The sequence below is a fragment of the Jaculus jaculus genome, chromosome 1 (genome assembly GCF_020740685.1).
Source record: "Jaculus jaculus isolate mJacJac1 chromosome 1, mJacJac1.mat.Y.cur, whole genome shotgun sequence".
Taxonomy (NCBI): domain Eukaryota; kingdom Metazoa; phylum Chordata; class Mammalia; order Rodentia; family Dipodidae; genus Jaculus; species Jaculus jaculus.
This window is the reverse complement of record NC_059102.1, coordinates 316409709-316424809: the sequence shown is the minus strand read 5'-3', so window position 1 is coordinate 316424809 and position 15101 is coordinate 316409709. Positions and strand designations below refer to the sequence as shown.

Sequence of the window (15101 nt, the reverse complement as noted above, 5' to 3'; positions counted from 1 at the left end):
TTGTGTGCAGCTGGGAAGTTCTGAGTTTAGGGTGCCCAGTCAGCTTCCAACACCAACAACCCAGGCAAGCAAGCCCAGAGGGGAGAAGCGGCAGGCATCCTGTCAACGGAGATTGAAGGGAAGGGAATGAAATATCTGGTCCTGTACTGAGTGCCAGACCCTGGGCTAGATGCTTTATAATGTGTGTAATCTTTGCTGAAACCCTGTGAAAAAAGCGTGATACCAAACCTGGCGTCGTGGCGCACAGCTTTAATCCCAGCGAGGCAGAGGTAGAGGATGGCTGTGAGTTCGAGGCCACCCTGAGAATACATAGTTCCAGGTCAGCCTGGGCTACAGTGAAACCCTACCTCGAAAAACCAAAGGAAAAAACATAAGGACACTGAACCAGATGGAGTTTCTTGCCCAAGGTTTCCCACCTAGGCACTTGCAGAACTATAGTCAGATCCAACCTTGGAGATTTCATCCTCAGGCAAAAACATACCTCGTATATCTGCTCCTCTGAAATCTGAACTTCCTTAACTTGGCGCTGATGTAGGAATCAAAGTATTTTGCTCTCTTTTCCCCACTATGTTCCAGCCATCGCTGCGCTAAGCAACACGCCGCTCCAGCCCCTGTCTGACTGGGGCAAGACAAACTGAGCTCTCCAGACATGTAGTTGATGGAATCCTGGCGACAAGATCAGGAGACCAGCTGCAAGACAGGGGTCAGCACTGGTGAATCCCTGTCACTCTGCACCGTCAGGTGGTCAACCAGCCCCCTATCTGATCACATTCCTATGGTATGTGTTCCATTTTTCCTAAATCCAAACTGTTTGGAATGTTCTTCCAGGTGTAGATATCTTGGTGCTTGTGCCATAGACAGATGAAAGTTTGGCCGAGGGAGAAAGAGCCTGCAGTAGGGGTGTGGTCTTTCCTCTCACTTCTCCAGCAAAGACCAGGAAAGTGACACTTTGTGTTGGCACACACAGAAGTCCTCACTTTAAAAGGAATATGTGACAGTTTATTCTGGAGCCAAATATGAGTGACTAAGGCCCAGGAACACAGATTTCCAAATTCCAACATGATAACAGTTTCTTGGACTTTTTATATTAACAGAATAAAGAAAGTTATAAATCAAGGCATCTTTCATACATTGATGGAACTAGCAGGGTGGCTGGTTACAGCAAAGCAAAGAAATCCCTTATAAGCTTAAGATGCTAATTGATGACATTCCTCACCTCTGAGTTGGTGGAAATTAATGTGTGGGGGTGGGATAGAAGAGTGTCTTTACATTCCAAAGAGATTTATCTAATATTTTTAAGGATGTAAGGTTATATACAGAAGTAGTCAATAAATGGCTGTTTAGGGAGTTAAGCTAGCCCAAGATAATTTGGCTTCCAACCTGTTACATGCCATCTCTCCACAATTACAGAAGCTCTTCTAGTCAGTCAATCGGCCTTATAGGATGGTTAACACAGGTGTGACTTTTTAACTTCAATTCATCATTGTAATATGTTTTGCAGTATAGTACATTTCCCCAACAGTTGATAAGACCATAATGATATCATGTTGGATACAGCATGAAAGTAAAGATATAAAATGTGGTCAAAAAAAAAGGAAGCCTTTTAGACTTCTTGCCTCCCACCCATTAGTGGGAGAATCAGCCCCAGCTCTGGTCCAAATGTTTCATGTCCACTATGTCTCATGGTTTATGGGCGGGGGGGGGGATAAGCTAGTCTCATGTGGAGAGTAAAATTACATTTTGTAAAGTAAGAGTTAAAATGGTTTTCATCTTTGAAAAGTTTATGATATGATCATGTTTTTCTGGAAGCTCATTTTGTGAGCTTTATTTATTTATTGCTGAGTCTAATTAAAATATATCTTACAACTTTTTCAATAATAAAAGGAACCTAGGCCTGTAACTTGTTCTCTTACTACCCCAGAAGTGAAAGTTGATTTAAAAAAAAAAAATAGGGCTGGAGAGATGGCTTAATGGTTAAGGTGCTTGCCTGTGAAGCCCAAAGACCAATCAATGTTCGACTCTCCAGATCCCACATAAACCATATGTGTCGCGACCACCTCGACCAGCAAGAATGATGCGACCTGAGAGCTCTTCTTTAAGCAGTTTATTCAGGAACCTTGAACAATCTTCTGACCACGGGGAGAGCCGACCCACAAGCTAAGTAGTCCTGCACTAGCCAACCCTAGTGAGCCACGTGGCCCATGAAGATAGGCCCACGATTAAGGAAGCAGAATTAGTTAAGCAGCCTCAGCCAAATAAGGACTTGTTTATCCCAGAGAGCGCTCACTATAGGGCTAGCGGAAGGCGGAAGCAGATGCCATCTTTAGGGCGCGGCACATCGCAGCTCTCCACACATATGCACAAAGGTGAGGCAAGTGCAAGGTTGCACATGCCCACTAGGTGGTGCAAGCATCTGGAGTTTGATTCCATGGCTGAGGCCCTGGTGTGCCAATTCTCTCTCTAAAAAAATTTTATAAAAAAATAGCCCCTGATCCATTAAGAAATAAATATGTTCACTCGGGAGGCAGAGGTAGAAGGATCACCGTGAGTTCAAGGCCACCCTGAGACTACAGAGTTAATTCCAGGTCAGCCTGGACCAGAGTGAGACCCTACCTCGAAAAACCAAACAAAAAAAAAAACCCAAAAAATAAATAAAGATGTTCCTCCAACTTGTCAATCCATTTCTTTAGCCAGCTAGGATTCTATGTAACCTACGTATCAAGCAGCTCATATTTTCAATGTGTGGATAAGAATATCAGAAAATGATGATTCTGGGGAGTGTGTGAGCAATGGTCCTCTCTCCATGTAGGAACTGGTTTCTCATTGTTGTCATTAATTCTTCGTATCTTTTGCTCCATTGATTGAACTTGTCCTGGATTTCCCACAGCAGAGGTATGTGGACTGAGTCCCTGCCCACCTCTCCAGCCTGATTTCTCACCTACCACTTTGCCATTGCATGTGACTTCCCTAGTTCCTATGATCCTTCGCATATTGGCTTCGTGCTTATTTTTGGCCCAGGGGGAATGCGCTGTTTTTCCTCTTTCCCTGCACTCGCTGTTGATCTTTCACTGAAATTCTGTTGCTGCCTTCCTTCCCTCCTGGATACCTTCCCTGACTCCTCCCACCATGTTGCACGATCACCCCTGGCCTTTGCCACACTTGGTACCAGTCTTGACAAACTCCACCGAGTTCCCTGTGGATCTGTCTCTCCAGTGCTAGCCCAGTTCCTGACATGCAGCAGAGACTTAAGTAAATTCCCTTCAGCTACCGGTCACCATTGCAAATGGCGAGGAGCACACTGCAGGGCGCTGTCAGGCGGCTGTCCTGGCTCCTAGTAGGTCCGGGCCTCTCTGAGCTCTTACGTACCCCTTTTGGGGTCTCAGCTTTCCTTTCCCAGGTGTTCTGGGCTATTTGGGGGTGTCAACCTTTCTCTGTTCAGAGATTGGCTGTGAAAAGAAGAAACTCTGCCAAGTCCAGGGAAATCCCTGGGCTAACCACACAGGGACCATTCATTCCTGCACTTGTTTTCTGTGTGCCAAATTCAGAGAGACCTGGGCTGGCCCTCTGTGTTCATGATGAACTCCAGGTGGGTTTTCCCAGGTAGCTCCCGGCCCTGTAGTGATCTCTTCTATTAAAGGTGTCAGAGGTTGGAGCCACACTCATTTTTGGAAACAGAGCAGCTCAGGATCTAAGGGTGGCACAGAGGACCAGCCTCAGGCCAGGGATTGCCTTCCAGAGGGACAAGGACCCTGGGCCTTACAGCAGAGAGTAGATCAATTTGCTGTTCGGAGTTCATTTGGGGCTGGTTTTCCAACCTCAAAACTCCAAAGAAGCCCCATGTCTTTCACAAAAACCCAGGGACAGCTTATCTCTTGGCCTCCAGCCTTCCTCCTTGCTCATCTCAGGACCTTCTCCTGGGACATGCTAGAACCCACCTCACGTGTCCTACTTTCCTGAAAGCAAAGTGTCCTTGTTTTCCATGGTTCCCCAAAGTATCTTCCTGCATCCTTCACAGCCTTCATGTTCCTGTTCTTGGAAGACACTGGAGATTAGTGTCCTTCTCCTCCAAGACAAGAGGGGACTCCCACATGGATGTTGGCAGTGCCTCCTGCCACGTAGCCCTCTTCCTACCCATCAGATACCTTTGCCAAGGCTCCCTCCTGCCTTGGCAGGAACCATAGTGCTAGCCTCAACATGTCTCTGTGAGAGCTCCAAGCAGCTGTACCTACACCTTTCTCCCCTTTCAAGTGTGAGTTCCTTGTGGAAATGGACTGTGGCTCCATGGCTGTTCAATGAACACATAGTCCCAGGCCATGGATGAGTGGCCTAGCAGAGCCTGAAAAGCCTCTTGACATCTCACCTAGCGTCCTCCCCATCACATCCCACACTACCTCCACCAGCTTGCTCATGACTTACGTGTAATGGCTTCCCTGTACCATCCTCCTCTGGGCTCCTGGAAGTTGTTTAAGTAAAATGCACAAATCCACAAGATATGATTAGAGGAGAATGGTATGTGTTGTGGGGGAGGAGGGGCGCATAGCAGGCCAGGGGAGGAATTCACGTTGATCACTGGGTTAGGAAACGAGTAAGAATGAAGAGTGGGCATTGACCCAAGGTAAGATTCCAGTGATAAAGCCTGAACAGCAATCTATAAGGAAGGAACAGATGGGATTACGACTCCAAACATGAGCAAGAATCAAGAGTCCGAGATCCTGGCAATTGAAGTTGTCACCCCTATACAGTAGGCACCAGAAAGCCCAGAGCAGTTGTCATCAGAGAGATGAGAGAGCCACTGGGCTCAACTCCAACCCTGAACAAAGGCTCTTTCCATCTCCCCATGGGAGAGCATCAAGACCTGGTGGGCTGGGTAGAGTCGTTAAGTAAACATATCTTCCAGGATGAGAAGAGGGGCAGGCAAGCAGAAGAGTCTTTGTAGACTAATATTACTTTTCTGCCACTTGTGTGTGTATGTGTGTATGTGCATATACATGTTTGTGTGCATGTGAGTGCAAATGCACATGGGTGCCTGTGTGTGGAAGCCAGAAGTCAACTTTGGGTGTCATCCTCAGGGACACCATTTGACATTTTAAAAACATATTTTGTTTTTATTTATTTATTTGAGAGAGGGAAAAAGGCAGAGAGAGAGAGAGAGAGAGAGAGAGAGAGAGAGAGAGAGGATGGGTGTGCCAGGGCTTCCAGCCACTGTAAACAACTCCAGATGCATGTTCCACCTTGTGCATCTGGCTAACGTGGGTCCTGGAGAATCCAACTGAGGTCCTTTGGCTTTGCAGGCAAGCGCCTTAACCGCTAAGCCATCTCTCCAGCCCATCTTGTGTTTTTTGAGACAGGGTCCCTTAATGACTTGGAGCTCATCAATAATACAGCTAGGCTGGTTGATGAGTGAACCCCAAGGAGCCTCCCATCTCCATCTCTTCAGCATTGGGGTTGCAGGCACAGCCCACCACCAACAACATTTGCATGGGTACTGGAGATTAAGCTCCGGTCTGCATGCTTGCAAGGCATGCATTTTACTGACTGAGCTACCTATCTCCCATTCCCCAGGAATGACATCATATTTATGCAGAATTCTAAGTGCCTAAACTGCTCCCATTTAAGAGCACAGGTTCACTTAGGTTAGGAGGGCTCTCTTGCTCCTCTCATTTAGAGCATGTATGACGTGTGATGATGGAGAACTCAGGATAGGAACAGTAAAAGCAATCACTTCATTCTGGTGGGCTCTTTAGTCTCATTTTCCTTTTCTTGCCTGAAAAAGAGGTACATGGTTAGTAAGCCATCTGCAGTGGTAGAGAAAGTTAGGAGCAAGTTGTTGTTGTTTGCTTGCTTGTTTGTTTTGGTTTTTTGAGGGTAGGGTCTTATTCTAGCCTAGGCTGACTTGAAATTCACTACATAGTCCTAGGCTGCCTTCGAACTCACAGCCATCCTCCTACCTCTGCCTCCCGAGTACTGGGATTAAAGGTGCACACCACCACCAGGCTGGGAGCAAGTTTTGTCTGAGCTTCCCAGCAAGGACAGAAAGACCAAACAGCTCCTTCAAAAGAGTAGAGATGACTTTTATTGCCAGACAGACTTTCCTCAGGGAGTATGGGCCCTTTGAGTATCCAACCCAGAGTCTTCACTCCCACTGTCCCCAGGTGGGCTGGGAGGGAAGCAGTGCTCAGAACGAGGTCTCTAAGGGGCAGTCAGATGGGACTAGGACCAGGCTGCCACTTCTTCCTCAGTTTCATTCGGTTTCTCTGGAGTTTCCTCACCTTAGGCAACTCACATTTTTTATGGACTCGAAAGACCCAGAGCCCCACAGCTAGAATTGCCAAGAGCAAGAGGAGGAGCAAACCCTTGGCCAGGAAGCACAACATGGATGTCTGTTCAGGAGAGCCAGGACCTAGACAGGAAGCAGAGGAGAGGGCTCATCAAAGGAAGTAGTGGTCTGGAAAGATGGCTTAGCTGTTAAAGCGCTTTCCTATGAACCCTAAGGACCCAGGTTTGATTCCCCAGGACCCACATAAACCAGATGCATATGGTGGTGCATGCGTCTGAAGTTCGTTTGCAGAGACTAGAGACCCTGGCACATCCATTCTCTTTTTTAAAATTTTTTAATTTTTATTTACTTGAGAGTGACAGAGAGAGAAAGAGGCAGAGAGGGAGAATGGGCGCGCCAGGGCCTCCAGGCTCTGCAAACGAACTCCAGACGCGTGCGCCCCCTTGTGCATCTGGCTAATGTGGGTCCTGGGGAATCGAGCCTTGAACCGGGGTCCCTAGGCTTCACAGGCAAGCGCTTAACCGCTAAGCCATCTCTCCAGCCCACACCCATTCTCTTTATCTGCCTCAGTCTCTCTCAAATAAATAAATAAAATATTTTTTTAAAAAAACAGGAACTGGGAAGATTAAGGGATAGACCATGACCCAGAGCACACAGAAGGGACTCGGGGTAATAACCAGTTCCCATCTGGTAACGACTGTCACTGTAGACACATAGTCGGTGCACAGAAGCTCAGGAACTGAGATCTGGGAAGCAGCCTCGAACCAAGCAGAGAAGAATACTTTGGAATTTAGAAGCACTAGGCAAGCCAGGCGTGGTGGTGCACGCCTTTAATCCCAGCACTCGGGTCGCAGAGGTAGGAGGATCGCTGTGAGTTCAAGTCCACCCTGGGACTACAGAGTGAATTCCAGGTCAGCCTGAGCTAGAGTGAGACCCTACCTTGAAAAACCAAAGAAAAAAAGAAGCTCTAGACTAAAGGAGGGTCTGCTCCCTGGTGCCTCTGTAGAGTTTCATGGTGGGGGTGTAGGTGTCGGGGTGCTCGTGTATGTGCAAGTATGTGTGCATGTGTTGGAAGTCAGAGGACAGCCTCAGTCATCTTTCCTCAGAGCTTCTCTACCTTTTCTGAGACAGGATCTATCGTCAGCCTGGAATTGATCTGATTAGGCCAGGTTAGCTGGCCAGCAAGCAAGCCCCGGGGATCTACCTGTCTCCACCTCCCAGTACTGGAATTACAAGCACCTGGATTTTTTTTTTTTTTTTTTTTTTTTTTTTTTTGGTTTTTCAAGGTAGGGTCTCACTTTAGCTCAGGCTGACCTGGAATTCACTATGTATTGTCAGGGTGGCCTCGAACTCACGGAAATCCTCCTACCTCTGCCTCCCAAATGCTGGGATTAAATGCATGCACCACCATGCCCAGCTAGCACCTGCTTTTTTTTTAAATATATTTTATTTATTTATTTATTTGAGAGGGAGAAAAAGGGGGAGAGAGAGAGAGAGAAAGAAAGAAAGAATGGGTACACCAGGGCCTCCAGCCACTGCAAATGAACTCCAGATGCATACACCCCCTTGTGCATCTGGTTTACGTGGGTCATGGAAAACTGAACTGCGATCCTTTGGCTTTGCAGGCAAATGCCTTAGCCACTAAGCCATCTCTCCAGCCCACATCTGGCTTTTTAAAATGAGTTCTGGGCTAGAACTCATGCCTGCAAGGCAAGCACTTTACCAAGTGAGCCATCTCCCCAGTCCCACTCACTTTCTTAAGAAGACCTGGATGCAGAGGGAGAGGTAGTGCCATGAGGCACAGGTCTTGTGTGACCTTGGCGGGGGGGGGGTGTATTTAAGGTGGGGATACCTGCACAGAAGAGCCCAGCAGGGATGGGGTGGGAGCTGGTGTTGCTAATGGGGTTGCTGGCCTTGCAAGTGTAAGAAACAGCTGTGTCGCCAGGCCTCCAGGATGTTCTGAGGACAGACCCTTCATGGGCTGTGTCAGTGCTGTCCCCTGAGGAGAGCCATCTGTAGGTGACCTCCATGCCTGCTCTCTCTATGGAGCAGGTCAGGGATATGTTACAGGCAGCTTCCCCAGAGATCTCAAAGTTCACAGTGACACGGGGCTTCGACAGCCGTCCTAGACAAAAGAAGCACAAAGGGCCATTGAACACTCTGGAGTTGTGTCTGTCTTCATAAGCTCCTCAAGCCTGAGCTCCTCTTGCTGCCTTGAGAGCCCTTCACCCACCCAACAAATAAGCAAAGCCAAGCACAGCCAGCCAGCATGGAGCTTGTGGGTGTGGGGTTCTAGAGCGACGGGCATCTTCCGTCTTCTCTGTGACTTCTGCGCTGTACTTCTTCCAAATCCTCTTCCGCCTCTTTGATCCCACAAAACATCGTCACCCCTCAGAAATGTTTGTGTCTCAATCAGTGCCTCTCCAAGGTAGTTTCAGTGTGACAGGAATAAAGAGGAAAGCTGAGTTTGAGTAGAGGGAAGAAACTGATAGTTAGTAGCCCTCAAATCACGCAGGGGGATTAAAGGGCTCAAGAACTGTTGAGCCCCAAGATAAACAGAAAAAGGCCCCATGGAGACTCCGTGTATGATGTTCCTCCTCTCTCTCATTGCAGTAGACATCTGCATAGGAACAGCCTCAAGGTCCAGTGCCTCCTTATTCCAGGTCGCCCCCTCATGCTGAAGCTCTGACATGGGCTGGACACACTGGAGACAGTCTACCTTCCGGTTCCATCCTCTTAAGAGCTTACCTCAACTCTTGAGCTTCCATAACCTGGAGTCTCAAAAGAACCAAGGGGCGGTGGGGGGGGGGGGGAGGGGAGGGTCTAAACTCACTGTAGACGTGGAGATGGTAGTGCTGCGTGCTGAAGAGCTGGGATGTCTTCAAGTTGACTTGAGCTTCATAAACTCCCGAGTCCTCCCAGGTCACATTGCTGATGTACAGAGAGTAGCTGGGCTCTGGGAAGTTCACCCGGCCCTTGTAGCGAGGATCCGTCACCATGACGTAGGCTGGTTGCCCCGCCTTCCCTGGTACCACTGTGGCAAGGCTTTTCCGGGAGGACCAAATGATGGTCTCAACCTCTTCATCAAATGGTATTTCCAGGGGGAGGATGATAGACTCATGAAGGACGGCAAGCACTTCCTCGCGGTCCACATCATCTCCAGAAAAGCCTTTGGCTGAAAAGAGATGGAAGTAGCCCAGCTGGTGTCTCTGGGCTGCGGAACCTGGCAAAGGGAGTTGTGGCTTCTTCTCATTTGAGTAACTTCTCTGGCCCACACACTCAATGCCATCCTCTAGCTGCCTCTTCTGGCTCTAGATTTCCACTGCGTCTGAATTGAGTACCTACCAGGAATGGCTCCTGTATATTTCTTCACCATCCAAAATTTTCTTTCTACCTTGCCACCAAGATTACAACACCCCTGTTTATATTCCAGATGTCCTCCTCTATTGTCCTGCCCTGAAGCCACATCCTATAACTTGCAACCCTAAAGAGTTAATTCACCCCTAAAGGAAAGAGTCTAGGGTCAGACGGCAGACAGAACAGAGGAGGAAGGAGATTGTCCTATGCAGAAGCAGACAGCCACTCACCCTCCTGGAGCAGGAGAAAGAGAAGCCATGGGAGAGCCTCCATCTCAGCAGCCCCTTGCCTACAAAGGGCGACTTGGTCAGCACCCCTAGACTGTGGAGAACGGCAGCAGAAGGTGCTGGGAGGCAGAGGTCAAGCGCCTGGCTGATGAATACTCGGAGAGCAAATCTCACCCCAACTTCCTCCATCTCATTAAGCCCCTCCCTGTCTCTTGCGGAAGAGTTCTCTCTCTGAGCCTGCCATCAAGAAGGTTTATCTGCAGATTACACATCCACCAAACTCAGCTCAAATCTCACTTTTTTTTTTGTTTTGTTTTGTTTTGTTTTCGAGGTAAGGTTCAACTCTAGTACAGGATGACCTGAAATTTACTACGTAGTCTCAGGGTGACCTCGAACTTATGGTGATCCTCCTACCTCTGCTTCCCAAGTGCTGGGATCAGAGGCGTGCGCCACCACTCCCAGCTACAAATCTCACTTCTTTTTAAATTTTTTTTTTGTTTATTGATGTATTTATTTGAGAATGACAGACAGAGAGAGGAAGAGGCAGAGAGAGAGAGAGAGAGAGAGAGAAAATGGGTGCACCAGGGCCTCCAGCCACTGCAAATGAACTCCAGACGTGTGTGCCCCCTTGAGCATCTGGCTAACGTGGGTCCTGGGGAATTGAGCCTCGAACCGGGGTCCTTAGGCCTCACAGGCAAGCGCTTAACCACTGAGCCATCTCTCCAGCCCCAAATCTCACTTCTTAATGAAGACTTTGTGACTCTGCCCTCTGCATACCCAGCCAGACCTGGCAGGCATCATGTGCCCTGATGCTCAATATACTCCCCAGTCTTCTGCTCGCCTCTCAGCATGCTCTGCACCACCCCCTCAGCTCTTCCTATTCTGTTGTTGATCTTATAAACATCCTGACCACCCCAAATCGGCCTTTTGTTTCCTCTATATGTCTATCTACTGCCGGCCTCTGCTAAATTCATGTTAGCACTTGCCCCGGCCGGCAGGGAGTTGAACAAGGACTCTAGGGGAAGTTAACCTGAATGGGAAGAGTCAAACAGACACAAGAAAGGAGACCAAGCCAAGTTTCTGGTCAAGGCCTTGAGAGTTTATTCTTACATGTAGGTTTATAGAAGGTTGTAGGGGGAAGGGGACATAATCAGGCCAAAGATCACAGAGTTACTGGCTAATTTCTGTTTCTTTATCAGTTACCAGCAGCACGGGGGGGAGGGGGACTTATCACCCAAGGGTACGATTTCTTCATTTCTGGTAACTGAGCATTTAGATGAGGAGATAGAAACTTAACTTGCTATATGGCAGTTTCTGTCAACATGGCCGAGGTCAGGCTCATAGCTCCCAACAAGCATTCAGCTGACATCTTTAGAGTGGGCAAATGAAGGAAGTCTGTTTAGACCCAGTTATGTTTCCAGTTGAGATTCAATTGGGGAAGGAGTGAACTTGGTCCTCTTAAAAAAAAAAAAAAGGTTAGCTGGGTGTGGTGGCGCACGCCTTTAATCCCAGCACTTGGAAAGCAGAGGTAGGAGAGTTCAAGGCCACCCTGAGACTACATAGTGAATTCCAGATCAGCCTGGGCTAGAGTGAGACCCTACCTTGAAAAATAAGTTTGTGAAAACTGCTCTTTTGAAAAGGAAACTTGTTAAAATTGTAGAAAGATTTTCAGTCACTCAACTCATCAAAGCCATCAGGGAAATCAGATTCAGGAAGACATTACAGAGAATCAAGAAAATGTTTCCTGGGCTGGAGATAAGGCTTAGCGGTTAAGACACTTGCCTGCAAAGCCAAAGGGCCCAGGTTCAATTCCCCAGGGCCCAAGTAAGCCATATGTACAAAGTGGCACATGCATCTGGAGTTCATTTGCAGAGGCTGAAGGCCCTGGCATGTCTCCGCCCCCCTTCCCCTCTCTCTCAAATAAATAAATTAATTAATTAAATAGTTAATTTTAAAAAAGGAAATGTTAGCCGGGCATGGTGGTGCATGCCTTTAATCCCAGCATTTGGGAGGCAGAGGTAGGAGGATCACCATGAGTTTGAAGCCATCCCTGAGACTGCACAGAGAATTCCAGGTCAGCCTGATGCTTATGTATACTCATGATACCAATGTAATTAGTTAAGCCATATGGAAATCAGTATGGAGCTTCCTCAAAAAAACTGAAAACAGAACTATCATATGATCCAGCTATACCACTTCTGGTTATATAAAAGGCTCTACACACACTACAGAGATTGCAGCACAACTCATAACAGCTGCTATCCAGGCAGCCTAGGTGCTCAAGAACAAATGAATGGATAAAGAAAATGGTTTGTAGACATGATGGAGAAGAAGAAAATCATGTCATTTTAAAGAAAGTGGATGGAACTGAAGATTATCATGTTAAACAAAATAAGCTAAGCCCTGAAAGACAAATATTGCCATGGTTTCTCTCATGCAGATTCTAGAAACTATTAATTTTTTTGAGGCAGTTTTCACTCTAGCCCACACTAGTTCAGGGTGGCCTGGAACTCACAGTCACAGCAATTCTCCTACCTCAGTCTTCCAAGTGCTAGAATGAAAGTTGTGAGCCCCTATACCTTGTTAGATGTTTTTCAAGCATGTGAATCAACGTTTAAGCATCCTAAGTCAACTATTTAGGGATGGGGAAAGGATTGAACAAAGGATAATGGATAAATATAAAAACACTACGAAGGAAAAATGATATTTAGGCCAAGACCTCAAGGATGAGAGGGTCCACTAGGTGAAGAAGAGAAGTGGCAGTTTTTATTATTCAAATTATGGGTACCAAGCAGGGTGTGGTGGCGCACGCCTTTAATCCCAGCACCCGGGAGGCAGAGTTAGGAGGCTTACCATGAGTTTGAGGCCACCCTGGGGCTACACAGTGAATTTCAGGTCAGCCTGAGTGAGAGTGAGACCCTATTTCAGAAAAAAAAAAAAAAATTATGTACCAAGCCTAGTAGATCAGGAATATTTTTCTATAAATGTAGGTCAGATTTCAACTTGAAACATTTTTATTTATTCATTTTTAAATAGCCATCTGCCTCTTTCTAACTATATATATTTTTAATTTATTTATTTGCAAGGAGTGAAAGTGAAAAAACGGGCTCACCAGGGCCTCTAGCCACTGCCAACACACTCCAGATGCATGCGCCACCTTGGGTCTCTGGCTTACCTGGATACTGGGGAGTCAAACCTAGGTCCTTTGGCTTTGCAGGTGAGCACCTTAATCACTAAGCCATCTCTCCAGCCTCTTTTTTACTTTTTTAAACCTTTTTATTGACCACCTCTTTACACGTACACGATATATACCATAATAATAATCTCCTTTCTTAACTCTCCCCTTTCCCCTTCCCAAATCCTTCCTCCAGTGAATCCCTTCTTTCCAACTGGTCTCCTATTTTGATAGCATTGCTTCTTAGTTTCCCATTACGCAGATCATGTGTATGTAGCATTAGCCACTGTGAGATCATAAATACCAGTGCTATTTGGTGTCTGGAAAATGGTGTTATAAGCACTCTTCTCCTTCCTTTGGCTCTTACATCCTTTCCTTCACCTCTTCCACAAAGGTTCGTGAGCCTTGAAGTGTGTGATAGAGATGTCACATTAGTACTAATATCTCTCCTCAGTACTTTGGTGAAGTTTGAGTGGCCCCAGTTGGAACTGAAAAGAGATCTGAAAAGAGAAGCTTCTCTAACCAAAAGTGAGAGTAGCTTTAAAATATGGTCATAAATAAGTAATCAGTCTTCCTATTTATTAAAAAAAATAGATCTAGGACAGGAGAAATGGCTTAGTGGTTAAGCACTACAAAGCCTAAGGACCCCGGTTCGAGGCTTGATTCCCCAGGACCCACGTAAGCCAGATGCACAAAGTGGCACACGCATCTGGAGTTCATTTGCAGTGGCTGGAGGCCCTGGCATGTCCATTTTCTTTCCCCCTCTTTCTCTTTTCCTCTTTCTCTGTCTGCCTGTCACTCTCAAATAAATAAATAAATATTAAAATTTAAAACATTAGAACTGGGCTGGAGAGATGGCTTAGCGGTTAAGCGCTTGCCTGTGAAGCCTAAGGACCCTGGTTCGAGGCTCAATTCCCCAGGACCCACGTTAGCCAGATACACAAGGGGGCACAACATCTGGAGTTCATTTGCAGTGGCTGGAAGCCCTGGAGTGCCCATTCTCTCTCTCTCTCTATCTGCCTCTTTCTCTCTCTGTCACTTTCAAATAAATAAACAAAAATAAAACCAAAAAAAATATCTATAAAAAAATTAGAACTAATGATCCCACTACTTGGGTCTACATACAAAAAAATTTAAATCAGTGTGCTGGAGAGCTATCTAGTCCAATGCCCAGTGCAGCACTATTCACAATAGCCAAGGTGTAACAACAGCCCAAGTGTCCATCCACAGATGAACAGTAAGAGCATATGTATGTGTGGACACAAAGGAACAGTTTGGTCTTTAAAAATAGAAGGAAATCAGCTGGAGAAATGGCTTAGTGGCTTAGAGGTACTTGCTTATAAAGCCTGCCAGCCAGGGTTAAGTTTCCTAGCCACTCATGTAAAGCCAGATGGCCATTTGTTTGCAGGAACAAGAGACCCTGGCACACCTATACACACACACACGCAAATAAATTAAGTGTTAAAAGAAGAAGAAGAAGAAAATCCTGCCATTTGCAACAACATAGATGAATGTGAAGGACATGTAGAATGAGCCAGTCAGGCACAGAAAGACAACTATATGATCTCACATGCAAAATCTAAAACAGTTGAACCCATAGAAGAGAGTAGAATGGTGGTTCCTAGGGATTATGGTTGGAATGAGGTGGGGAGAAAGTGCTTGTAGGACACAAATTTTGAGTCAGAAGAAATAAATGCAAATCTATCATGCAAACAAGGTGATTATAGTTAACAATGGTGTATGGTATTCTCAGAAGTTGCTGAGAATAGATTTTAAGTGTTCATACTACAAAATAGGTATATGAGATAATTAAGACATAAGACACATGTTAATTAGCTCGATCTAACCTGTTGTTCCACGTGTATAGATACTTCAAAGCAACACACCGTCATGCTTACCCCACCCTCTTAAGGGTCCCCATGGCACGGCCCTTTCACACCTGCTTTCTAAGGTGGGCCATTTGATGAGTTTTCCATCAACCCTAAAGTTTTTCCCTGGGCAGCCTCCTCTTTTCTGCTGCTTTGCCTTTCCTGAAGCTTCTGAGCCCAAGGACAGGTCAGCCGGA

General features: G+C 46.5%; 1 protein-coding gene across 1 annotated transcript; it reads right to left on the bottom strand.

Annotated features, from left to right (window-relative positions):
* Nucleotides 1–6087: 6087 nt before the first annotated feature.
* Nucleotides 6088–9907, bottom strand: Slamf9 (SLAM family member 9). The gene is made up of 4 exons (XM_004671106.2): nucleotides 9865–9907; nucleotides 9111–9452; nucleotides 8130–8402; nucleotides 6088–6400 (listed from the first exon to the last, which is right to left on the bottom strand). The coding sequence occupies exons 1-4, from the start codon at nucleotides 9905–9907 to the stop codon at nucleotides 6201–6203; spliced, it is 858 nt and encodes a 285-aa protein (XP_004671163.2). The 3' UTR covers nucleotides 6088–6200.
* Between the last annotated feature and the right edge of the window lie 5194 nt (nucleotides 9908–15101).

Bases quoted from the DNA above. Each gene is read 5' to 3' on its own strand.
- Slamf9 (XM_004671106.2), bottom strand. From the start codon at position 9,907: ATGGAGGCTCTCCCATGGCTTCTCTTTCTCCTGCTCCAGGAGG. The intron at 9,453-9,864 runs GTGAGTGGCTGT...ATCTCTTTTCAG, and splicing joins CTTTCTCCTGCTCCAGGAGG to CCAAAGGCTTTTCTGGAGAT. The intron at 8,403-9,110 runs GTGAGTTTAGAC...TCTTTTGTCTAG, and splicing joins CTACCATCTCCACGTCTACA to GACGGCTGTCGAAGCCCCGT.